This window comes from Sphaeramia orbicularis, chromosome 5, assembly GCF_902148855.1.
Source record: "Sphaeramia orbicularis chromosome 5, fSphaOr1.1, whole genome shotgun sequence".
Classification (NCBI taxonomy): Eukaryota; Metazoa; Chordata; class Actinopteri; order Kurtiformes; family Apogonidae; genus Sphaeramia; species Sphaeramia orbicularis.
The window spans coordinates 39,019,612-39,046,769 of record NC_043961.1 but is presented as its reverse complement, the minus strand read 5'-3'; the positions used below and the strand labels follow the sequence as shown (position 1 = coordinate 39,046,769).

Here is a 27,158-nt window from a genome sequence, read left to right as displayed (position 1 = left end):
TATTAGAGGCAACCATTTATTGTATTTTAGTTTTTTTAGCTTTGACTGCTCGAGTTTGACTGTAGCTGTGTTACTGGTGCTAACGGGGCTAACAGTGCTAATGGACCCTGGACTGTCAGAGTAATTTTCGAACGGGGCTAATGCACGCAGCTAGTGTTAGCTTAATTTAACCAGCTTTTTGCTAGCTAACATTTGCAAAAAAGGTGGATTCTGAGTCCCACACCCTGTATATTCTGTATGAAACATGACTAAGATAAATAAAAGAATGTGAAATACAGTAACACACAAATGCAAAAATATTTTTCTTACAACAATGCTGGTTTTGATATGTCTACAATACACACCGAGTTAAAAAAAAAAATAGATGTCTACACGGTCAAATTATATTGCATGAAGTTACTACTTAAATCACATTTTAGTTTTGTGAGCTAATAATGTTTTATTTCCACTTTATTGAGTGGATGGATGTGGGGTTCACTCCCCCATGTCCGCCTTCATGTCCTCTTTTATGCCTTCTAATATTAACAGTGTTTAATTGTATTATGTATAGTTTACAGTCAGGACCAAGTGAAAACACAACCATCCTGTAATTTTATAATGTGATACTATGAATAAATGCTTGAAGTTACCGTAAATATTTTTTACCCATAATGCATTGCAATATACAGTTACACCTTGTAATTTGTTAGAACAAGAGGCTACTGTAATTGTTTAGTGTAGAAATTAGAGGAATTTGTTACAGTGTACCGACATATTTATGGCAGCTACCCCCCTCTGAATATCAGCATTAATATCCACATTAGTAAAGCCTCCACTGTCGTCACCATGTTTGTTATTATTGACTTTCTTCATCTTCTTCTTCTCAAAAAAATGTACTCTTCTTTGTGGTGTTTGGCCAGTATGTTAACTAAGAGCGGCGCCCTCTGGTGGATTGATTGAGAAACACTCATTCCAACACACTGGACGCATGAAAGTATGAAGGCAGTGACGCATGACAGTGTTAGAAACAGACGTACCTATTTTCGTACGTAAAGTGAACATAAATGAGCCTTAAACAGGTTGAAAATGAAGGAGCAAGACAGAAAAGAAGAGGCAGAAGTTGACAGAGAACTGAATGAGAAGAACCACTAATTAAAGCACATGAGGAAGACACAAACCATGGAGTTGGATCACGAAAGAGAAAAGAGAATGAGAACAGTTTAAAGTATAAGAAAAGTTGGTTAAAGGTGAAATACATAAAAGTGGATGTAAAGTATGAGATTAGAAAGAACCCAGAGATCCTGCTCTTCAGTCACCTGTACACATGCTCCAAAGCAGCATCTTGTTATAACCTTGATAGACAAAGGCAGCCGATTAATAGAGTAATGCTGCTGCGTGGGAGTTTGGTTTAATCCCCTGTCTCTCTCATCTTCGCCCCCTCCGCAATAACAACACAAGGTTGGCAGTAGAATCCACTGAGCTAACGGCTTAAGCACCTAACCTTGGCAATAGCGGTAATAGCTGCCGTGAGTCGTCAATGGCTGCGGTGGTGATGAAATGTTCCTTAAAAAAAAAAAAAAAAAACAGCCTGAATGCCTTCAATGACAACACGTTCACACAAGCCTTTGTAACTCAATCACGGGCAACGTACACACTCATAAAGCCGTACATATCACTTAAAAAAAAAAAAGAACGACAAAATAAAATAATAAAATACATCTGTCACTCTCTGTCCTATGCTTTGAGCTAGAAAAAAAAAAAAAGCTGTCTCTTTTTTCTGCCGTTTTTAATGGAAATGAGGCATCAAAGAGACATTTTAATGGTGGAGTTAAGTGCTTTTTGAAAGTGCTGTATTTTCAATATATGTTTCAGTTAAAAATATGATTGTTACAGAATATGGAATATTTTATGCATAATTTATATATAAAGCAAGAATAGTTAACTCTTCAGAAGTAATATTTTAAAGTCAGGTATTCAAGGGCAGACACTGCATTATACATTATACTGATAAATCCAAGGTGTGTAATTCAGTTAGCAAAGTAAAGGAGGGAAAAAGACTACAAGTATATTACATTCACAGGTGGTTGCTGCCCTTGACTGAATCAAACATGTACAGAGACTATTTAGATTACAGCTAAAATAAATACATGGATCCAAATTAACTCTGTTGTTTCTATTGTTCATTTCTGAAACAGTGACACTGAAATTCTGACAGAATGGAGAAAGAACCAAAGAGCTGAGGATATTTAACATCTGTGCACAAAATACTGAAAACACGAAACCCTAACCCTAACACAAAAGACTGAAAGCTGGTGTTCATTTCATTTAGAAACAAGTGGTGCCAGGTACAACAAACCCCACCCCTCGCACGTATTGTAGCTTATTTTGGCTTCGATCCAGCTGATGTCATCATGTCTATGCATGTGCTGATGTCAGCATATTAATTGCCTCTATATAAGTGCCAAGTTTGAAGTAAATTGAAACAAAATTGATGTTTTTATAGACATTTGAAATTTCGCTCATTATAAGTAAATGGGAGAAAAAAAAGATTTAAAAAATTCATAAAAAATTTGAACTTTGACCTACTTTTCCCAAAATGTAACCACATCTATTCTGGGTCACTGGCAATCTGTAAAGCCAATTAGGTATGAATTCAACTAATAGTTTTGCTGCTGCAGACATTTGAAATTGTGCCCATCATAAGTAAATGGGGGGGGATTTTAAAAATTCATAAAAAATTTGAACTTTGACCTACTTCTCCCAAAATGTAATGAGATCTATTCTGGGTCACTGGCAATGTATAAACCCAACTTGGTATGAATTCAACCAATGGTTTTAGTATTTGAGTATCAACAAACAAACAAATAAACCAAACCAAAAACAATCCCCCTTGTCTCCCCTTTGGGGGGGGGGGGGTAATTAATATGGTTTGATGGTGCAATGAATACCAATGTACTGTATTAGTGTTAAGTCTTAAGACAATTACCAACAGGTCTCTCCACCACCAGGAATTCTTTTCAACACAGATGTCAAAAAGTGCAGTACATATCCCAAAGTAATACCTTGTACCAAAGTATATACCAAAGCAATAAGTGTGACTTATTTGTTTTATCTTCTGGTCATATTTTTAGATACTATTTATTTTATTAAGGTGTATATGTTTTTTCAGTTTTAGTATATCTTATCTTCTATATCTATATATTTTCATTAATTCTATTATATTTCATATTTTTACCTATATCCTTATACAGTACTTTCAACACTTTGCATTGTTGTAAATGTGCTATAGAAATAAATTTGACCTTGACCATAGTAAGATAAAACCATTTCCACAAACAGTCCAATGACAAGATCCACTTGTTAATCTCAAATCCATATATAACTATATTCCAACTGCAAAAGTGTCTTTTTTTTTTTAAACATGATGCAGTCACAGAATGTTTAACTTCAACGATACAGTTAAGTATTGCTAATAAAAAGAATTTTACAAAAAAAATAAGGGGAATGTAAATTGTTCATAGGTGACATATTGCATTGTATTCTCCCAATAAAATCACAAACTTGATATACAATTTGTTGTTCAAATTGTTTATGGATACAGTTTCAGAAATATATTGTAATTCTTGCAGTCTGACAGAAACCAAAACTACTACACCTTCTCTGGGTTCTGTTTACGAGTTGTACAAAGTTTTAACATAGATAGAAATTACTAATAAAGTATTTATCAGCATTTCTATTTCATTGTGTAATATTTTGTGATATATAGTGGTCAAGTTCCAGACTACAGGACCCCGCCTCACCACCACAAACAGCAGTGGATAAGATGTGACAGTATTTGTATACTTCATTATAGTTGGTGATGGAAATGTACCGTAACACTAGATAGCACACCCTATCAAATGGAAAAGTTAAGATAAATTAAAACACTGTCATTTTAGAACTTGAGGTACAAACATGGTGGTTTATTACTAATGAAAACCTATTTATGATTATTGTCTGCCATCTCTTAAGTGTGATCCTCCTAAAGCACACAAAGTGAACTATTAAACCATCTTCAGGAGTTTGGATGCCAACTCCAGGTACAATCTCCTGTGCTCTGTTAACCCCAACTTCCTCCTGCCCAGTAACGGACAAAACATGTATTGGATAGTCCAATAAAAAATACATTTTGTCGCAACAAATTTGTGATATTAATTACCTCTGTAGCAAAATGAAACAGATTGGAGTACATGTACGGCAAAACTTCATTGGATCTGCAGTTTAGTTACACACTAGAACCTACGAGTAATACAAGTGTACCATAGTACGAATTATTTGCTTTCTGCAACACAGTTTGTGAGTATTTTGCCACGTTTCCACTGTGTGGTACCAGCTTGACTTGGCCTTTTTGCATTAGCATTATGAAAAAGGACCTGGAATCTGGTACCCGGTACTAGTTTTTTGGTATCACCTCCGTCAAGGTTCCAAGCGACACTAAACCAGACGTATCACACTGCAGACCACTGATTGGTCAGACAGTTTTCTCTGTGACCCACCGTTTTAAAAAAAACAGATGTGGAAGTGGACAGTAAATATAGCGGTACATTAATCCACATGATAACAGCCCAAAACTACACCATGGTCAGTCAAGGAGATTCAGTCTTTAGTGGTAGACAAGACAACAAGCAACGAGCGAGTTTATCAGCAAATCTCTATGAGCAGATGACACGGAAAAAACGTGCCGCATCGCTATGAAGCCCAGGTACTATAAAGTCAGAAGTATCCTGTAATGGAAATGGTCTCCAGGAATACCGAGTCGAGTCGATTCGAGCCGAGCCAAGCCGAGCCGAGTTGAGCTGGTTCCACGTAGTGGAAACGCGGCATTTTTGTCTTAGATCTGTAGTTTCATTCTAGCTGCCGCTGTCAGCACAGAGCTCACTCATGCTCCCCCCAACAGGAGCAGCCTCCGCTCGCTCAGTCCACGTATTCATTTTGTTGAGGGAACATCGCGAAAAGTTTTTAATGAAATGACCTGTACGTGCAGACGGTGATGAAAGTGAGGCCAAAAAGTCCAAATTAAGTGAAGCGAGAGAGAAAAGGCCAGAACACTTTAATGGAAGGAAATTCTCCTTCCAAACAATAATCCTCCTCTTCCTCTTCCTCCTGCTCCATCTTCCTCGCACACAGATCTCATCTTTAAAGTAAATAAGTTATTACAACCAGTTCATTTATTTTGCATCCTCTTTTATCATGTGTTTATAATTATCATTTTCTTTTTAACTTTTTCTGTTGGTTTTTGGGAGCTGAAACAGATTAATGATATTTCAATCTATTTCAATAGGCAAAATTGATTTGTAAAATGAGTAAATCAAAAAGTGAGCTCAGTCATGGAACATCTTAACCCAAAAAGACCCAGTGCTACTTTTGTGTCAGTTCTGAAATTAATTTTTCTCTTTTTCTACCTTTTTTAAACTGATTTATAAGCAATTTTTATGTTATTATCCTCTGTATTTTGCATTTTTTTTTGGTGCAAATCATGTGTTTTCCTATATTTAATTCACATATCATGTAAATGTTCATAAAAACTCAGAGTAAATTCAAAGTTAATTACATCAAAACTGAGAAAAATTAAGAAAAAGTTACTTTTTCAACAAAGATATTGCTAACTGAATGTGAAGACGAGTGTGTCCATCCACTGTCATTGATCCCACTCCATGGGTTTTACTGGGGAATCAATGTTGTAGAGGATGACATTGTTTCCATGGTAACTATGGAGCCTCTGAACGTCCAAATGGGTTATATCCATTGACCATGACTGCATTTTACACCAATTATTGATAGGATTAGTGGATCAACAGGTATTAAACTGTTTATATCTGTAGTTGGATTGTGTCAGAGATCGCTGTTTGGGTCTTTATGGGTTAAACTCGTAATATGAGGTTCTACTGTGTCAGACTGCCATTTGGGTACCACCATCAGTAAATGAATAGTAGCTGCCCTCCGTACAGTAGTGCAAGTTTCAGCTCATCTGTGCCGATCAAGCATATTGCAGTTACATGAGACTCATGAGCAAGCAATCACACAAGAGACAAGTTCACACATTTCCTGCCGTCTGTGTCCTGGTAATCAGCCCACAGGTGTATTAAACCTCAATTTTCCCCCTGAGTGATCCACAATATGTGTCACCTGACACATTACAGCACGACCCCATTTGTTCACACTTCAACAGCCCATGTGCTGATGGGTTCAACAGTTCATCATATAACAGCAGAGGACCCCCATCTGGCGCCAGGTTCAGCTCCATTTAACACTACGATTGGCCATCTCAAGAGCAGATCAGCCAATCAGGCACACTCTGACAGGGTTCTGACAGGGGCGAAGGAGAACTGATCCAATACCACCATGTTTACACTGGGTTGTAGAAGTTGAGACCGAGCTAATCTGGAAAGGCAAACAGGATTGATTGACGACGGGCACAAACACAATATGGAGGACACCGTGACCTCATTTATTATTGTATTGTCACCGTCAGCTAACAGGTGGCGCCTAAGTATGCACAGTTTAGGTATCCATCTTGTTGTCTTGCCACAAGCATTGGCAGGTGGTCTGGGTATTATTTCCTTGGCACAAAACATGAGACTAAATAGGACAGCTGGATGAGAAGAGGACTCCATACCTAAGCATTATGGGTGAGCAGCTGACTGGCTTCATTGACAGTCAACCTGTTCTTAAATGCAACTTAGGAACTTGAAACCTCATTTAATACATGTAATAAATGATAGGACCCAATAACTAAATAAAGGACAGTTTATATTTCATTGTTGGTGTATATTGTATTTCGTTGCTTTGGAAACACTGTTTACTGAAACTTTCATACTCAACTGAAATGAAAGAAAATATATGTCCTGTCCACACTAATCAGAACAAACATTTTTGGGCCTCATAATGTAAAAACATGGCCTAATCCATAGAATCTGCAATTTCTGCCAAATTACTGTCAACTAAAATCCACCAAAAACAATGGAGTGTCCGAGCAGTTTGTGTTCCTGTGTGTTTGGAGATTTGTTTTTAAAGGTGTGGGAATAAATCACTTTACAAACATACTCCATATGTCCTTCTTAGCCCATAGCTTTAAGTGCAACTGCAACATCTATGTAAAAGTGTCAATTAATACTTAGTCTGGACTGAATGTGTACTTGCACATGGTAAAGTATGAGGACATTTCATTGTTCAGTTTGATAAACTACCAGTGGGTAAGGTCAAGGGCGTCATGGAGGGACCGCCCACTACTTTTTGATTCATTACTTTTGAACCAGACAAGTTTAAGACAAATATTACACATAATTGGAAAGGTCTAAATGCCATCTTAAACATACTCAAAGGGCAAAATTTAGTTTCAAATATATTTAAATGAAAAATATCAAAAACTGCATCACAGATGGACAAAAAAGTTCTCAAAAGGTAAGGTCCTATGACATTTTCATCCTAAAATGTATTCAGTGTATACCTTAAACCCTCTGTTTTACAACCTAATAATTGGTTAGAGGAAAAAAAATATTTTATCATACCTAAATAGCAAGAGTTTTGACAAATGGCAGGGATGGACAACAAAAGTAAATATCAAATTAAATTTTTTTAAATTTCAATTATGAATATCATATACTTTTTTTTCTTTTTACAATATTTAAAACATACAAATCATATTAACATTATATTCAAATGTATTTTGCATAGATATATGCGTTTATTAATTTTAAACACTGTGTGTTCAGAATATGACATAAATAATATAATAGTCAAATATCAATGTATTTGGAATAAATTTAGTTTTCTTTGTGAGAGTTTATAAAATGAACCCAGAATGACGGCAGAAAACTTTGTCACTTTCCAAACATTCTCACTCATTAAACTCCTCAATTTTTTTTTCCCACAAATTTTTTTCTCATTTCAAAATACATTTTCCTGAAAATATATGTAATTACCTCCCCAAAAATACAAGTTTGGTGTAGATTACTGTAATTTAATTTTTTTGACCAGATGTTAACCTTGACTTCGCCCAACACCCAACAAAGCTTTCTCAACGTCTTTAGTAACAGACTTGTCATAATTTTCTCTACATGCTACAGGTGCCTAATGACACAATAGTAATAATTAATAAAACATGATTAATGCAGTTTGTTTTATTCAAATGTTTTAGAATACTGTTTCCTCTGAAGAAAAGGCCAACTATCTTATAGGTTGTAAGGATCTGTATATCTTCTTATTGGTCCTTTCTTGCCTTTATGGTGCCAAAATTCTACTTCCTGTAGTATTGTTCAACTGTTGCTTTAGTGTGTGTAGATTCTTTAAACCCTGCTGTTATAGAAGCAGGTTTGTCAGTAAGGCCTCAGCTAAAGTTTAGACATCACTGGTATTTGCATCGACTTTAATGCTTCCACTGCTGAAAAACAAGCAAACAAACAAAACTGTGACCCTTTTATGTGTAACCTGGAGAGATTTGTTTCAATATGTGAAATATAATATACTATCTTGCACTTTTAGAACAAAGGATAAGTGCTATACTGTGATACTACTGGTAAATTGTAAAGGACTGCTGTAAGAAAGACATCACTTTGCTAAAATGAAACAAAAACTAAAATCAAATTTTCTCAGATTCATCATGTATTTTATAAAGGATTGTAATATGAATTTCAACTGACTTTGCTTTTTATTGTGTATATCAAACCATTTTCTGTGAATAAAATCTATTTTAAGAAGCATAGTTTGCTATTATTTAATCATTTCTGTTGTTTCTTTTCTTAAACATAACATGGTGAAATTCATGTGCAACAGATACACAAAATCCTAAAAAAAAAAAAGGAAAAATACTAATTAATTCCTTGAACCTAGGCTCATGAAAGTAGTTTAAAAAGGAGAGAGAAAAAAATCTATATAAAATGAGTGCTTGTGTTTTAGGGGGCTATTCAAACAGTTTTCTGTGACCAGAGTAAAAGCATGGCCTCATTCAGAAAATTAGACTTTTGTGATGAATTCAAAACAAATGTTTGCTGACAGTAAATGTCAACATCAGTGAACCTCCGATTAATCCGACATACGTCAAACTGTCATCTTAAAAGTATGTAGCTAAGGCTGTATTTCTTTTCTGCTTGATCAAAAATTACCCAAGAGGCTTTTGACAACACAAGATGAAAAGGCTTCTTTAGACACTTGCCAAGAATGCTTTGTGCATTTTTTATTTTGTTTTTCTTAAAGAAAGGAGTAGGGCAGGGCAGTGTGGCAACAGCCTGAAGAGCCTTAAAAATCACATTTTCCCTGTAAATGTGTCCTGGGAGAAAGACATGAAGTATCGATTTGAGGCATTATAATGGTAGTGAGTGTCCCTGTAGATGCCCCGTTTCACAACCACTTGGCCTTCACAGTGATAAGCCGTCCTACCAGGGGAATACTGGAGCCACGGACAACAATGTGGTTACTGTGGCTACAGGGAATATGAACACAAAGACACTGACTCAGACACTTAGCTGGTAAATATGGTGGCAGCTGGTAGAGTCTAGTGACATGCTCTGAAAATAGATTGAATACTCAGTTAGCTAGAAAACAAGACATCATAACATTGTTGAGCTAAACAGATAGCTAATGGCTTATAGTTGTAGATCATGGTCCTGCATAATCAGCCATTAAGGAGTGTTTGGATTGCGATAGCACACCAACCAGTATAAAAATAAAAGGGCAGTCCATAAAGTGAACTTCACTGCATTTCTTAGAACTACTGTTAAAAAAAAAAAAAAAACGCCAGAATGCTGATGCTAATGATAGCTCCAAACATCATAAATCCCTTCCATTTTCTTGTGCTTGTGTATGTACTTGTGTAATATCCTTTCATTTATAACCCCCCCCCCCCCCCCATCCCTGTTTTTTTTTGTTTTTTTTTTATACTATATCTGTGACTCAAAGAGCATGATAACATTAAAAGGGAGGCATTATGGGTAAAAAACCAGTGATATTAAAAACATAATCTCATCCAAATGGAGAAAAGATTGATTTTCTGAGCTACGGACGCACCACAGTAGCACTGAAAGCCTTATTAAATGCTGCTTTTCTGGATGCGTGAGTGTGATTGTTTTACATATCAAGTACACAAACACATATTTCTCCTAACTGCTATTTTTGGCTTTTGATGTGTATTTGTGTGATAATACTTATCTGTGTCTCCATTGTGTCTGACTTTAACGTTTTCTTCCTAATAAAGTCTGTTTAGTAAAGTTAAAATGTGGGTCTTTGTGTTTGATATGCAGGTTATGTAAGCATGTTTCTGCTGGTGTCTTCATATTTCTTAGATCACGGCGGATGTACAGGTTTAGGGTTTTGGTATTGTTTTTTGGCAGCTGTGGGCTGCATTCTTTGTGGATTAGCATTAGCATGTCTAAGTATGCATAACAGGATTACTAATCTGAACTATGCTGCCACAGTGTTCTCAGGGCTCTTTGTGAATGTGGGCTTCTGGGTGTATATTGTGAAAAGTCCCTTTCTTGGTGTTTCTGTACACAAGTGCTTGCTTGCTTGCATGTAAGTGTGTGTATGAGGGTGTTTCTCTAAAGGTCTTTTTGCATTATAGGTATGAGAGACCGTGACATCCTGATTATGAGGTTATTGAGGAAAAAAAACCCAGACATATGAGATAACACATAGATAATGACAGTATAAGGGAATAGCCGACGTATAACATTGTTCTTCCTAATATGTTAATTTCCTGAATAGCCAAACTTTTGTTTCTGTCGGTGTTTTAACTACTGCTACATGCTGACTAAAAAGGTCCCACAATCTAATATTTTGCAAGACTGACTTTAGCTTTTATTATGTACGCATTCGCTGCGGCATCATTTTATGCAATGTAACAATATTTATTTCCTTCTTTCATTTTTTGGATATGTGACATTGCTGAGCCTAGACAGAACCAACTAAAGGAAAACCAGATCATAACACTGGCCCCACCTCTGTTCATCCACCTCTGTTCTCACCCTGATGCACCCATTATTCTGGAACAGGGTCAGTCTGGACTCATCAGACCACATGACCTTTCTTCATTGAAACACAGTCCAGTCTTTACGCTCTCTATCAAACTAAAGGTTGTTTAAGAAAAGAAAAGCTACTCACTACATTAGCTAATGTTAAAGGCCTTGTTGCAACTGAAAGATATTACTTACTATAATGATTATCCAATGGAACATTCTGAACTATTGGCCTAGTTAAATCTGAGTTTTTGGATAAACTATATTTATAAAAGACTCAGTAAATTTGTGCTTTTCTTACATTTTTACTAATTTCCATGCAAAAACTGCTTTATACCATCAACTACCTCTACAACACACAACTATACAGTTTAATCAATGTAGTGGTTGTGTGTGAGTATGTGAGTGTAAATGTGTGGATGTTAAGAGTGTGTGTCTTCTATTGTATGCATTACCCATCCTATGTCCAGTGTGGGCCTTTTGACAGCTACATGACAGCTTCTATATCCCAGCTGTACCTATTTTCTGAAAACAATCCCCAAATACAATGCAACATATCCTATGATGACCAAATCAATTACATGGATACGCAAAAACATCGTGTAAAAATAGAACTTTGATTCCCCCTCTGAGGGAATATGTCTCCGACAAGGAAATACAACCAGAGGCCAAAGTGAATTCATGTTAGGACGCAAGTGCTGTGCGCAGACAGCCGCAAAGGCAGGCAGGCTGGCAGGCAGGTGAGACAGCTGAAATTATTAAGGGAAAAAGAAAACAAATGGAAACCTCAAGACAAAAAAAGGTGATGAACCCAGTCAAAGTGACTTGAAATAAATGCACAGGAAGATATTCAATTAGTGAATGTCAGTAGAACAGATTTCTACTGAAAATGACGTACATTAACTTTAGGGTAACTCATTAATTTCTCTGTAAATTTTATGCATGCAAAATATTGTCAGTGCAGTCGACCACAACTCTCATCCATGATTTCGATCCGCAACCAAAGCAGTAATGGCCTCTGGGCTGAGGGCACCCTCTGCATCCCTCCAGCAGTTTCCAGACATAGGTTAGATAGTTCATCTTCTGCCAACCTGAGTGCCTTTTGCCATGGGTCAGGATGTACAGTGCATATGTCCTTCATAGCTTTTCCGCAGACATTCTGAGAATGTGACCAATAAAGCGCAACTGTTGCTGCCATACTGTTCTGATGAGGGGGTGTGTGTTGGTGGACTTATCTATTTGTATGCTCCTGATATGATCAAGGTGTTTAACATTGAACATGATCCTGTAGCAAAAAGTGGTAAATGTATTGATCTTGTTTTCCATTTCACCAAATATGATCCAGGATTCACATCCATAGAGAATAACTGACACACAGGTAGTGTTGAATAGCTTCATTTTCATAGCAGTGGTTAGTGTGGAACTTCACCAGATCCTGTCCAGCTTCCAGAATGCAGACCAGGCCAGGGCCTTTGGTCTTGTTAGGTCATTTCTACTAGAGGTCATCATGGATCCAAGGTATTTGAAGTACGACACGTTTAGTTTGCTGACAATATATTTCAAGAGGAGGCTGTGGGTGCAGTTGATGGTCATGTGTTCAGTCTCTAAGGCACTGATGACAAGTCCAAGTACTAGTCCTATGGCAGCTGTTCTGTAACTAACTCTACCAAGATGTGGAGAAAATATACCTAAAAAGATGGAAATTTGAAATGTGTCGGTAAATTCTAATTAATAATTTATTTATGAGGAAAAAGTTTGGACGCCCTTGTCTTCATTATTTAAAAGACAGAATTCTGAATAAGCCTTTCAAACAATCTTCAACTGATTTGCACCTGACCAGGTGCATTCAATTTGCATTTTAGGCATTGGAAGGAATAATGAACGTAAGAGTGTCCCAACATTTCCTCCCAAATGAATTGAATTTACCAACATATCTTAAAATGTATTTCTTTAGTTTCATCCCTTTTGGTATATGTGCTCCATATCTTAGCATTGTTATAAACAAAAATCAGAATCCCAGATATTTATATGGTAAAGAAAACAAAGATTTAACGGGGGTGTCCTTTTTCACATGAGGCACATGTTCTGAAATTGCACAAAAGCCAGTTTGTAAAAAGTCATGCTGTTATTTGATAAATGAATAATCAAGCTCATTGTATTGCACTGCATATTCTATTAAAAGAATGAATGTGTTGAATCAGAATGTGCTTATTCACTCTGTATCGTTATACAGGTGTGACTCATATCGTATTGTATCGCATCGAATTGCATCACAAGATGCCACACACATATTTTTAATATATGGCATCAGAGATGCTGTATCGAGGTGCGTATCATATCGGCCTTAAAACTAAGATTCCCCATCCTATCACCCATCACAGTATTATGGTTTTGTGGAGACTTTGCTTTGTCTTGTATGTTCTATTTATCAATGTTTCATATTTTGTCTTTTGTCCCTTATCTTCTGTCTCTCGTCTCAACATAATTGCATATTACCATGTCACAATGATATGGATGTTTTTGGCTCTACATGATGCTGTACAGATCCATGGCCTGTTGATGCATGGAGTTACATCTTCTGTTTTACTTTGTCAAAAAGTTCCAAGCTATTGTTTTTCAGAAGGTAGTGTCTTTGTTACCACAATAATTGATTAATAAAAGTGCTTTGCTGCTGATAAGCTATTTGATTCAGCAACTAACCATACTACCATCAAGGCATGAAGGAAAGTACGCAAAAGGGGCTATTTGTTCTACTGCCAAAAACTGGATCCCAATGCATTATGTAACCCAATCATCAGAGCAAACTGAAAAGTGCAAAGTAGAGGTCAAACACTGCAAATGTTTTCTTTACCTCAGTGCTCCATACTCTATCAAAACACTCATGTTCACATCATGCATCCTGCCCTTAAGATACAGACATGTCATTGACTCAAATTAATAAACACAGGTTAAAGTAAAGCAGTCTGACTTTTAATTTCTTTAAAATGCATTTATTTCATGGAAACAGTCTTAAGCCAGATTTGGGTTATAAGAGAACAAATATAAGGTATGAGTATTAGACTACATTGGATGGGAAACACGTTCATATTAGTGTGGACAGGGTATAAGTTCAGAGTTTTAGTCTTCACCAAGTCTTCTATCCCTCTCTGAAATTTTACTGCTGTCTACTCCATCTCTGTCGTCTCTTTATGTCTTTGTTTCCCTCTTTTCATCCATCCCTCCTCTTCCGTCTTTATCCCCAGATGCTGTCGAATGCTTTACGACCTGGGCCCGTAAGATTTACACAGAGACAATTGAACATTTTGTTGCTGCGCTTTGGAGCAGATGGAAAATTCATGACAGAGTTAGAAGGGCAAACTTAGCATAAGACAACAATTTGAGGCCGATGCCTGTCTGGAGCAGGGGAAGCCTACACCTGTGTGCAAACACAATATTGCAGTAGGAGGGAGAAAAGCGCCGAAAAAAACTCCAATGAATTCTTTCATGACTTTTTTCATGTCACTCTGTGTCTCTCCTTGTTTTTGATCGTCTCCCTCTCCCTTGGGTTTCATTCCTTTTCCCTTTTCCTTTTTTACTCTTTGTCTCCCAGTTTTTCTTCTTTATTGTTTTTTTTTTTTTTTGTCAGCTGTAGTCACAGTCTGCATGTAAAGCCTGAGCAGCATTTCATCCACTGCTGACTTGTACCGTGCTCTTAAAATGTCACATCATTGCCAGATATTCACCTACAAACAACCCTCAGGATTTTTTTTTCAATAGTCTGACTCAATCTGTTGCAAATTCAGAAAGAAACCTGACTCACTAAGCAGCAAACGGGCAGCCTCCCGGAGATGACTGTAGCTTTATGAAAATGCGACAGGTGCAGCACCTTGCAAAGAATGGGGGTGTGTTTGTTTTTGTGTTTGTGCAGCTTTACATAAATGACAACTGTCATTTAGATCAGGTTTTTCATTTTTACAGTTTAGTCACATGTGATCACGTCACAGACAGTAAGCAACATGTTGCATCAGTATTGCACGGGCGCAGTCAGTTACACCCTGACTCTGAGCACCACCAATTACAGCCGACCTTAGGACTAATGGTAATGGGAATTGAAGCTGACATATGATACCAGAGCATGGGTGCTGTTGTAAGCTTCATTACCTACACATGCACGACACAGACAATGCCACTTAACTCATCAATAAGGCCTTCTCTTCACAGAAAACAACACTTGAACTTCACTCTTGGCTAATTTATACAGTGAAAATAAATAAATACTGCGTTTGGTAAAGATATATCACTTAGAAGGCTAAGATCACCTCTGCAGTGCTCCTCATACAGTTGCGGAAAAAATTATTAGACGATCCAAAGTCATCAAAAACAATGGTTATGTTACTGTTTTTGTCAGTACAATGCCACAGCTATAGATGTAAGAACTTAAGTGATTTTGGCTGTTATCAAGAAAACATGGAAAATAGCTTGATATCAGCTCTGAAATTAAACTCTAATGAGCTATTTTTGTTGTTATCATTATATTTGTCCAAACAAATGTACCTTTAGTTGTACCAGGCATTAAAATGAACAAGAAATAGAAGAAAACAAGGGTGGTCTAATAATTTTTTCCACAACTGCATGTAATTTGATAAAAGTCAAATCAGAAAAACACACTCATGGCAGGTGTTGCAAATTCCACATTTTACCTTTGTGTCATGTTCCCTCCAGGTTTGTGTTTTATATAACCAGCCATGTCAGGGGAAAAAAATGACAACTGTCCCATATAATTAAGGAATATCGTTTCACTGACATGGAGCTGATGACAAAAACTGATGTAAGTGTTCAATCATATGGCACATGCCTCCAGATGCAGGAGATGGATGGTGCAGGTTAGATAAGAACCTTAGATCAACACTTATTTAATAGGTGCCATTAATGTTATTCAAGCTGCAGAAGCCGAAATCAGGAAAAAACTAAAAATCCGGACATACACATTTCCTTTTTCAGCTCTCTCCTTGCAGTCCAAATCAAAAGGGTATACAGGGTGTATCAGACAAAAGTAGACTCTCCAAAAAAACAACATAAAACCAAAATCCGAAAACATTTTGATAATCTGGTCATAGGTGTTTATTACCTCCGCCAAGGAGGTTATGTTTTTGCCAGGGTTTGTTTGTCTGTTTGTCTGTCCGTTAGTGTGCAACATAACTCAAAAAGTTATGGACAGATTTTGATGAAATTTTCAGGGTTTGTTGGAAATGGGATAAGGAAGAAATGATTAAATTTTGGTGGTGATCGGGGGTGGGGGGGCCCACGGGGGGTCCCATTTCCAACAAACCCTGAAAATTTCATCAAAATCTGTCCATAACTTTTTGAGTTATGTTGCACACTAACGGACAGACAAACAGACAGACAAACAAACCCTGGCAAAAACATAACCTCCTTGGCGTGGGGGGGGGCCCACAGGGGGGGCCACTGATCAGCCTTGGCGGAGGTCTGCGCTCTCCGAGTGCTTCTAGTTAACCATGTAATTCTCCCTTGATTGATACCAGTGTCCTAGGTCAGTTTTCATGCTTCAGTGAACAACGCTAACTTGAACTGTGCAAAATATAAGTCTTTGGTGCAGTGAAGTGTAAGGGCCAACGAGAGGCTTGAGTCTATCATGACAAATGCAAGGGGTTAATGTTGTTAGGGAGGATTCTTTAAGTCTGTTTTGAGCTGACCATTTGAAATTTGAAACATTTCAGTCAGAATATGTAATTCATTGCATCATCGCAGCTGAAGTGTACCTTCTGAGGCAGGACAGGGGCATGATTAGGTATGCCGTTGCAGATTAGGGATGGGAATCGAGAACAGGTTCTTTTTGAGAACCGGTTCCCAGTAGCTCGATTCCTTGGACTTGTTTGCCTGCCCGCTTAACCATTCTGCTTATCGATTCTGCCGTAGTTGCGCATGCGCGATGATGTCACACGTACACTTCATTGTTTTGGTCAGAACGTAGCCAACATGGTTTTGAGGCAGAAATGGTCTAAAAAGACGACACCAGGTCCACTTACTTGGAACACTTGCAAAGCTTCCATGTCTTCAAAGGGTGGAATCCCTCCAACATCCTCAAACATTTATCCACAGCATGTGAATCATTTACAGGAATGTCACGTATTTGATACGCTACTTATCGACGCTTGTGAATGCAGCGGCAGAGGGAACGCCAGGCCCAGTTCCGGTTCCGGTGCGGGCAACAAACGTCGTACCCAAATACAAGTTTCTGAAGGTAGGGGAAAGGAAATGAGGTGCACAACAACGGGAGACAAGCCGAGCCAAGTCGAACCGGTTCCACGTAGTAGAAATGCAGCAATAGAGGAATTAGTAAAGCATCTAAAGTTTTGCTTTCACTGCATGCCATCGCCCCCACCCCCTACCCCCCCCGATCCAGACCATGCGTCATCTGTTATTATTATTTGTACATACTGTGTATGTTATATTTTCTGTGCAGAGATGGAAATATAAAAGACAGTTAATGCAAACACACCCATTTGTACTCTTTTATTCCCTCACCCAATGGGAATCAATAAGACAATCAATAAGGAATCGGATTGAGAAGCAAAATCGATAATGGAATTGGAATCGTTAAATTCTTAACGATTCCTATCCCTAATGCAGATATGTTGAGGCACAAATTTGCGTGGCAAGGAACAGGGCCCATCTGGAAGACTAAACGTACTGGAATCCTTCGACTGACAGAAGTGTGTGCCTTCAAACAAAGTGTAAAACCCAAATCTTGACTAAAATTTTCATTTTCAGTTTCTCACTGATGTGTGAAATCTTTGTATCAATGGTAGGAGGTTAACATATTATTTTTTTATCCTGTTTTATGTATTTAAGTAAAAGACCAATGGAACTTGTCATCTATGGCAACAGATCTCATAATAACCCTTACACTTCCATGTGCAAAAGACTTTTATTTTGCACAATTCAAATTAGTGTTGTTCACTGAAGCATGAAAACTGACCCAGGACACTGGTGTCAATCAAGGGAGAATTACACGGTCTATAAACACATATGACCCGATTTTCAAAAATGTCTTCACATTTTGGTTTTATGTTGTTTTATCTGAGAGTCTACTTTTGTCTGATACACCCTGTAAATAGACAACTTGTTTCACAATGCCATGGAAGAGTGAAGACATCTTTTCAAGTTACCAAGTCAACAAAGAACAGAAACGAAGTGCATACATGTCTGTCAGAATCTGAGCATAAATCACAGCTGTCAATCACATATTTAACCCCCTACTAGCCATTTTCTTCCAACTCAGAAACAGAAAGAATTAGGCACAGGGAGCAAGAGAAGGAAAAATACTGTAAATCATAAAAGGTTAAGCTGTCAGACAAATGACGTGGAATCAAAAGTGTAATATTCCCTCTGAAAGTAGAAGTGTAGCTGCATGAAGTGTAATACTCTGTACACTAATAAAAGTAGAAGTCCCTTAAATCTGCAGTGCAACTACTGTCTGTGTACTGACTGATGAGATGTTTTATGGTTAGACTTATTATACAATACTTTATCAGAACCTATCTTTTCCTGTGCATATGTTTGCTTTTCTGCGTGTATGTGATGTGTTTTCCTTTTACAGTTGCGGAAAAAAATTATTAGGCTATCAATAATCATCAAAAACAATGGTTATGCAATCAAGTACTAACTCCTGTATGTATCATGTGACTAAAACAGACAGAGAAGAAAACATGGAATGCCTAAAAGCACTGTTTTTGGCAGTACAATGCCACAGCTATTGATGTAAGTACTTAAGTAATTTTGGTTATTATCAACAAAACATGGAAAATGGCTAGATATCAGCTCTGAAATTAAACTCTTATGTGCTATTTTTGTTGTCATCATTATATTTGTCCAAACAAATGTACCTTTAGTTGTACCAGGCATTAAAATGAACAAGAAATTGAAGAAAACAAGGGGTGGTCTAATAACTTTTCCGCGACTGTATGTTGGCACCTGGAAAGTGCAATAGAAAGAACACCAAAACCAAATACATGATGATTTGTTAAAAGTTCATTTTACAATACCTCATAATATTTCTCTACCTGCATTATCTCTGAGATAAGGAATGAAAACAATCTATATTTATCTAATTTAGGCCTCTCTCTATTCTCCACTGTTATGTATGATATGCATAATTCTTTGTTCCAGGCCTTGCAAACTTTAATTTCCCTCTGGACAATAAGCGTTATTGTATCCATGTGAAGTCTTCTCATATTCTTGACAAAGAACTGTGACAGCAGTTTACTATTCTGCTGCTGTTGACAGATTCCCAGTTGTGTCCTCATTGTTCATGTCAACATTTTGATTGTTGTACTGCTGAATGACGTTCATATTATGCTGTCGTGTTTTTTACGCTGCACTAGAAAACCCTAAAAGGATTACCATAGACATGGCTGTGAAACAGTGTAATAAATAATGTTTAAATCAGGATGTTTTATTGCACATGGAGGACTGGATTTAAAATAGCCTGTGCTCTACAAAACTAAAACTAAAATAAATAAATGGTTTTCTCATAAAGCTCTTTTTATTGCAATCAGTTTCATTTTCATGAGGTCTAATGAAGGACTATAGAAATACAATTGATTTATGTTTGTAATGACTATATATTGTAAAAAGGCCTTGGATGGAGGTTGAAAAATACTGCTCATTGTAACACTGAACATTAGAGTACACTTTCTCTCAAACATTTGTCTTATGAGAGCCCTGAGACTCAGCCACTGACGTTCACAACTGTAATGGTCTTCATGATGTGAGGATGATATTTGTTGAATTGGAGTTTTTTTTCTTTTTTTTTTTTCTTTTTTGTAGGCTGCATCTCAAACCAAGGACAGGAAAGCATGTGTATTAAAAAAATAAATAAATATGAGTACAATGTGAGTTTAGAATAGCTGTTCACTGTGGTACCAGGGACATATCTTCATGAATTATGATATATGGTATGCAAGTATTATAATAGGTTCATTCTAATAGTTTTTTTGTTTTGTTTTGTTTTTTTATCAACATACATTTTTACTTCAATATGTAAGACTACATAGATTTTTGAATCATCTGCTGCATTTTGTAATTATACATGGCTTAAACTACTACTTTATTACATATCTTATGATATATAATCATATATTGCAGTCCTTATGACAGAAAAGCAGCTGTCACCTTTAATGGTCTTATTAAGAAGCCCTGTCAAAAGACCATCACAGTAGTTGGCCCTGCTAGAAATAAAAACGCAAATGAGTTTTTCCAGGTCGCATGTTGACATAATGTCCCTGAGTGTGGCTGTATGTAAAAGATTAATGTGATAAAAGCCTAATCCTGTCACTGCCTTAATGATTCAGACTGAGATCAGAGTCATCTTGTATAATCTAATATCAGAATTTATTCAATTTAGCTTAATTGTATAATGTGTACAAAAGAAGACACTGGTTTGGACTGGATGTTGTACTGCATTACTACATTATCGGGAAAATGTGTAAATGCTACATTTCTATATGTTAACTGCACTGTAATATAAGACAATTTATGATGAACTGCGGGGACATTTATTTATTGTGTATGACCAAAAATGTTGTTGTGTAATTTTGATTCTTGTTACAAGATTCAAAGCCGGGTGAGAGTGGACTTATACTGTAATACAGGTCAGCCATGTACAGCTGCGACATATTTTAAAGGTTCAGTGTGTGATATTTTGTGGTCACCTGATGAATGTCCACCCTTTACCCTTGCCTATGGTGCTGGCATAAAACACAACAGGCCGGAGTTAGAGTCAGCGCTTAGTTTGGATGTTGACTCTGGTCCACAATCATAGACAGCAATGACTTTACCAATAAATAACTCAATACCTAAATAAATAAATAAAAAAAATAATAGTACTGTAGGAACATGGCAGCACAACCTAGTGACCTGTTCCTTCTGCACATATCCATGGCTTACACTAAGCTGAAAAAATAGGACCAAGGGTCCTGTAGTCCAACTGCATATTTAAGACATTAATTGGCATTCATTTGACCTTTCAAGGTCACTCAAGGTCAAAGGTCATGGCACCAAATCAAAGTCCATGACTTCCTATCTATTGCCAATACTAATTATGTCAATGTTTTCAACTGTTTTCAAGTTATAGAACTTTGAAATGTGTCCCATTATAAACTAATGGGAATTTTTGAAATGTCAAAATTTCATTAAAAAAATTTAAAAAATCAATATTTACCAATTCTTTGAACAAACGTGGTAGACCTTACCCCAAAGATGTTCCACAACAAATATCAAGTCCTTCTGACCGACGGTTTTGGAGGAGAAGAAGAGTCTTGTAAAATTGTTTACGGACAGACAGACAGATGCCAACTGATCCCAATAGTCCATCGGACCCTTTGGGCCATTGGACTAAAAAACACAACAATTGTAGTTTTCCTGTGATTATACTCTAATGACAACACAGCCATGAATTTTATGTTTCATTTCTGCAGTTAGATCTTCTTAATTCCCCTACGTCTTATGCCCTTGATCTTTCCCAATACAACACAATAAGTCTGCATTTGTTATCACCTTGATAACCAAGGCTGGTTATGTTCTACTTTCAAGTAATGCATTATGAGCTACACAACAAAACAAGAAAAATTTCAAAAATTCCATTGATAACACACTTTCAAATCCAAAATATAAATGTATGTCGAACTTCTACATTTGATTTTGAACAGTGATCTAGTGATGAAAACCTAAGACAGAGATGGTAAAAGGCATCACTCACAGTGTGAGAAAGTAAACATTAATGCTTTTTAAACCAAAATTACCATCATCCACTTTTGTTTTCTGTAAAATCACAAATTACTTGAACCCATCCACAGAGCAAGAAGCTGATGTATTGTAACCTAAGACCAGTGAAGTCAGGTTCTTTGGTTTTTCCTCTTACAGTACAGTATATTTTGGCCTTTCATATTAATATGAAAGACACACTGGTTTGGAATTAGACTGCAGGGCAAGAAAAGACAAACCTCATGTTACCTCCTTCTCCAATTGTAAAGCTATTGGCTGTGAATGATAGAAGCATGAATTCACTGTGGCGTGTGTGTGTGTGTGTGTGTGTGTGTGTGTGTATGTACATGCAAGATTGACAGAATTCAAATACAGCCAGCAACACTCTAAGCAGAGCAGGCATGCAAACAAATGCAGTAAAGATGGCAATGAGAAGGAAAGATGAAGGAAAAAAAGAAAAATCAAACAGAAAAAAGTGAAGAAACAAAGGGCAGAGAAGGAAGGAGGGGGAGGACAGGAGGTAGGGGTCAAGGGGTGGGGTGTGGGGGGTTGGGGGGTGTAACCAAAATGAAACAGGGTTTGTTTTGTGTTTATGGTTGTTCCGTGATGGAAAAAATTGAACAGAGGAAAGAAAATATTCTGCCTATTAAAGCAATAATCACCTTCGCTTGGGATGACTAGTATGTACGGCGTTGTTATTTGTCCCCTACCTATTACCACTAAGGCCAAGGGCCGCACGTCCCCGCCGGAAAGCATGAGAGAGGGAAGAGAGAAAAAACAAACAACAACAAAAAAGAAAAAAGAAAGAAGAAAAAAAGTCTAAGAAAAAAAGATGTAAAAAGTGTTCTTTATCCATTTCAGGTTGATCTCCCTGGTTTAATTGCACATTGCATCTGAGAGGAGAGAAGTTACAGTGGTGAGAGATACTAGAACATTCAGATCAATGAGGACAACTAGCACTCCAGATGTCCTGTATGTATATGACTGATCTCATCGTAAAGGAAGTGAGTGTCGACCAGCGTCACGTCTGGTCAGCCGCAAGGAAAAAACAGGCCTAGGACATGAATGTTAATTGTCAAGAAGTGAGTCAGTATGGAAGCAGATGTAATGCTGTGGGTTAACATTTAAGTGTGTTGAATTTATTGAGGATTGGAGGGTTAACGGAAATAAAGAAGGGGAGTAAGAAATGGACAAGAAAAAAAATGAAGTGATCAACAAAATCAAATAAGAAAAAAGATAAAAGAAGAAAACTGTGGCGTGGTAAGGTTGGTGCAGAAGACACAATCACAGTCTCTATATTCTGTTTTTTAATTATATTATTTTATTATGTATCAATTGTGTCTGCGTTTATTCAGAAGGAGCATAAAGACGACCACTAATGCGGACAATTGTTGCCTTGCTGGCTTCCTACTCGGGCGGGTCCAACAATGACCTTCCATAATGATTAATTTTTGACGAGTCAGCATTTTAGCCTTTCAGCTTTGAAAACTTTGTCAAAAGACAGTCGATTTCAACTGCAGCTGCGTGATACCAAACAGGCAGGTCCAAAGGGCACGGACACATACAGTATGTAGAAGGCTACGTGTTATGAAAGCCCATCCACTGTGATGAAATAAGTCAAATGAATGAGTCATTATGTCACATAACTGATTTGGTCTCACAAAATAATCAGTTGGGATCTCAACGTTAATAAGTTTGTATCTCAGAGTCACAACTCGGTATTTCAGATTGATGATTTAAGTTATAATCTCAAACTAATGAATTAACCCTATAATGCCAAACGTATCAGATTTGATACATGAGTTTTTAAACCCTCTACATTATCAGTGTGATTTTTTGTTGTTTTTTTTTTTTAAACTGATGTATACAATTAGATACATACACTACACAGATAATCCACCAGGGGGGAGGAATTCATTCCCCAGAGGCCTTTCCAGTGACACAACAAGACTGACATTAATGAGGAAGGAGGCAGAACTTTGCCAATTTTGGAAAAGAATTACCACTTTGTTAGACATGTTTGTGTTATATTATGTTTTTGTTCAAAAATAATATTTGAGCATTGAGACCTGATGTATCAAATATTGTACAAAATTGAAACTCATACATAGAAACTGATATTTGAAAAAACTTTTATTTTGGTTGTTCAGAAGGACCAATAAAGGCTCCAGTTTCAAAGAACTGTAATTTTCTGTCAGTGATTTAATGGTTCAGGCTTTATAGGGTTAAAGGGGAAAAAATACATAAAAGAAAAAGTTATCTGGACAAAATGACAATATTGCAAAATAATTACTTATTATTCCCAAATAATGAGTTATCATGTCAGAATAATGAGTTATTGTCTGAGAGGAACTGTATTTAAGAATAGGCTTCCACAGTGTATATGCAAACGATAGCACACATCAAATTATACTTCTGTATACTGGTTTTATCCAAAATCGATTTTATCTATAGTAGGACATTTTAATATGGTTCACAGACTGTAGGGCTGAAAAAACAAACTCAGCGTCCAAGCTGTAAATGGATTGTTCAATGTAAGGCTGTTTTTAGTAAAAGTATGTATGTGCATGTATACCCTGACTCATCTGTCAACCAACGATAACATTTTCCATGATTGATTGACTGGTTTAGCAAACAGTAAAAGATGACTACCTCACCATGATAGCATGTGGCTATATGGTTTGGATTGTAACATCCTACAATCTAAGCATAGATTGTTTTTTCTCCTCTTTACTCGGACAAACCTGTGGCTCTTTGATCCAGCCTGTTTTGGAATCACTTTTCTGTCAAATGCTTATGTAGCTAATTCTACCCTTTAACACTAGGGTTTTAGTTTTTATTTGAAATGAAATGCACTGTCCATAAGCTGCTGCGCTGATCACATCACACGGAACCAAGTGATCAAGTGTCATTTATCTCTGGCAGCAGCAGTTGTAGTGTTTGGATAACAGGTTATCTTCACACAATTAGTCATATGCATTTGCAAAATTAGCCATCTGCATTGCCTCAGAACACTGCCCACACAGAGAACTTTAAGAAGTGCATTTCGATGAAATTTAAGTTTGTTTTGGCAGTATATACATCATTTGACAGACTGAGGGGAAAAAAGAGAAATGTAATATGAAAGACAGCCACAAAGTTAAAAGCATGTCTTTTCTTCCCAAGCAGACACACATGCAGACGGAGAGCAGTGTCTCTCACCGTAGACCTCCACCCACAGCACCTCCCACCAGTAACAACACAGCCTGGAAATGAGGACTGGAAAAGAAATGATTTTTTAAAGAAAAGGGAAAAAGAAAAGAAATATGGGCTCACTGAGCAAGAAATGCTTGATGCAAACAAAGAATTATATATACAAAAGAAAGAGCAAGACAGACAACAGCAGAGAATGGAGATATGGAAAAATCTAATCAATGTTTGATGCAAATGAAAAAAAAAAAAAAAAAAAAAAAAGAAGAGGTGTGGAAAATCAATAGCAAGCTTAAAAGCTTTCAAAGCACATTGCTTGGTGCACAAATAGGTGTATTTGCTAGAGATGAGCAGCAAATAAAGATGGCAGACATGGAGACAGCAAAACAGAAGAGGATGAAATGTGCTCAGAGGCTAACGTTTAGCCCCTTACATTGGGCTTAATGGAGGTGGTCAGTTGGTATGTAATGTCCCTGATGTTCCACTTTCTACACTGATGAACAACACAGATGGGGAAAGAGGACGAAAAATAGAGCCAAGTGTGAGAGAAAAAGGGTGATAAAGGAGAACAATTGACAGAGAGGAGGAGGAGGAAAGAGGGGAAGCTACATGATGAATCCATGCAGGGTGACATGATTAAGACATGGGGTAGCTTGGACCTGGCTAAAAGGTTGCAGGTTCTAGTCTCACCTCTTCTAGTATTGTATGCATGTACTATATGTGGTTTCTTGTGTCATCTATTAAACTGTAGTGCATTAACAGGGATAAAGTGTTCTGGTTATTCTAGTTCGACTCAACAAAAATTCAGATCTTAACATTTAACATCATTTCTTTGTTAAACTGGGAGCTGACTATCAATGGAAGGGTGCTCATACCTTTGTTGGCCAGGCGCACACAGTTGATTTTGGTTTCCTGTGAAGAGAACAGAGACACAGACAGACCGTTGAGGTTAATGGTGATTAAAAAGTTCCTTAGTAATATCAAAAAGAAGAGGGCAGTGCATGGAGCACAAAAGAAAATCCAGAGCCTCTTCATATTCCAGCCTATCAACAGTCCAATCCCTCCCAAACAATACGAGTCAGCTTTTAACGGGGTTTAAAACAAATATGCCCAAAAAAATGCACATATAGAGGTAAAAGTACAGAGCTCTGCAAATGATGCTGTGAAATAAGGATGATCCTTAGAAAACCATGGTTGGTGATGGTTAGGATGTTTGTTTTGTATTTTGTAGATTTATGCACACATCTCTAGAAGGAACTTTGTTCTCTAGTCAGTCTCCATTAGACTTGAAATATGATAATGTCAAGGATAGAAGGAAGTTTGTTGGCCAAGTTGAATGTTAAGGTCATTAATGAAATAATCATAAAGGCCCATAAACTTAAAGTCAGTCCCAAATATCAAGTTGCTAAGAGAATTGCAGCACTTATGACAAAACAATATCAATGATGTAATGATGTGTACTTTGTTGGGTTAAAATCAACATATTAACAAAGGAGATATGAGGATTTGTTGGATAAGTCGTTTACAATTGCAACACTCTCAAAGAGTCTGGTTTCGACCGGCTCGATATGTAAAGTGTCATGAGATAACTTTTGTTATGATTTAGCGCTATATGAATAAAATTTGATTTGATTTGAACTCCAATTTTATTTTGCAACAAATACAACCAGTAAAATGTTTTGCAGTAAATACAGTAAATGCCTTGATTTTCTGTCATTCAAAGAACCGCCAGTGTTGTCCAACCACCAGGACCACCACACCCCCAGTCATGTAGTTTTTTGTTTTTTTGTTTTTTTTTTTTGATAATAAAAGCTCTTTGGTCATTGTTTGAAAAAGATTATATGTTAGTTTAAATATTGATGATTTTTCTTTTCCCCACACACATTAATATCAAGATGAATAGGTTGCACAGGATTGCTGGGGTTAGATTTATCACAGTTAAAATTTGGACAAACATACCCATTTGACCACATTTATCCCATTTTATCTCCTGCTTCAAACATTTCTATTCTCTTTGTTCTCAGTTGTCTATGTTCCATTTCACCCTCCCTCCATGCTTTATGTCTCCTTGCCTCCACCCTCCCTGTCACTCTCAACCTGATAGCTGTCACCACCTGAAAAGGCACGCGTCTGCCTTTTATTCCAGCTCTTTTCATTCCTTCACTGCCCTTGTCTTTTCCTCTTTTTTTTTTCTCCCATGATGCACTGTCACCAGTAACTGTACATATCTAACCCCCT

At 37.0% G+C, this 27,158-nt stretch overlaps 1 protein-coding gene across 7 annotated transcripts in view; it reads right to left on the bottom strand.

The window, feature by feature from the left end:
- The window catches only part of ptprt (protein tyrosine phosphatase receptor type T), a 625,436-nt gene that overhangs the window by 209,484 nt on the left and 388,794 nt on the right, over nt 1–27,158 (bottom strand). For 6 of the 7 annotated variants that reach the window (XM_030135308.1, XM_030135311.1, XM_030135309.1 and 3 more), the window contains exon 15: nt 25,796–25,832. In XM_030135308.1, coding sequence (XP_029991168.1) covers nt 25,796–25,832 — 37 coding nt within the window. Of the gene's footprint in view, nt 1–22,393; nt 22,451–25,795; nt 25,833–27,158 lie in introns of all 7 variants that reach the window. The other variant, XM_030135306.1, reaches the window with a different exon arrangement.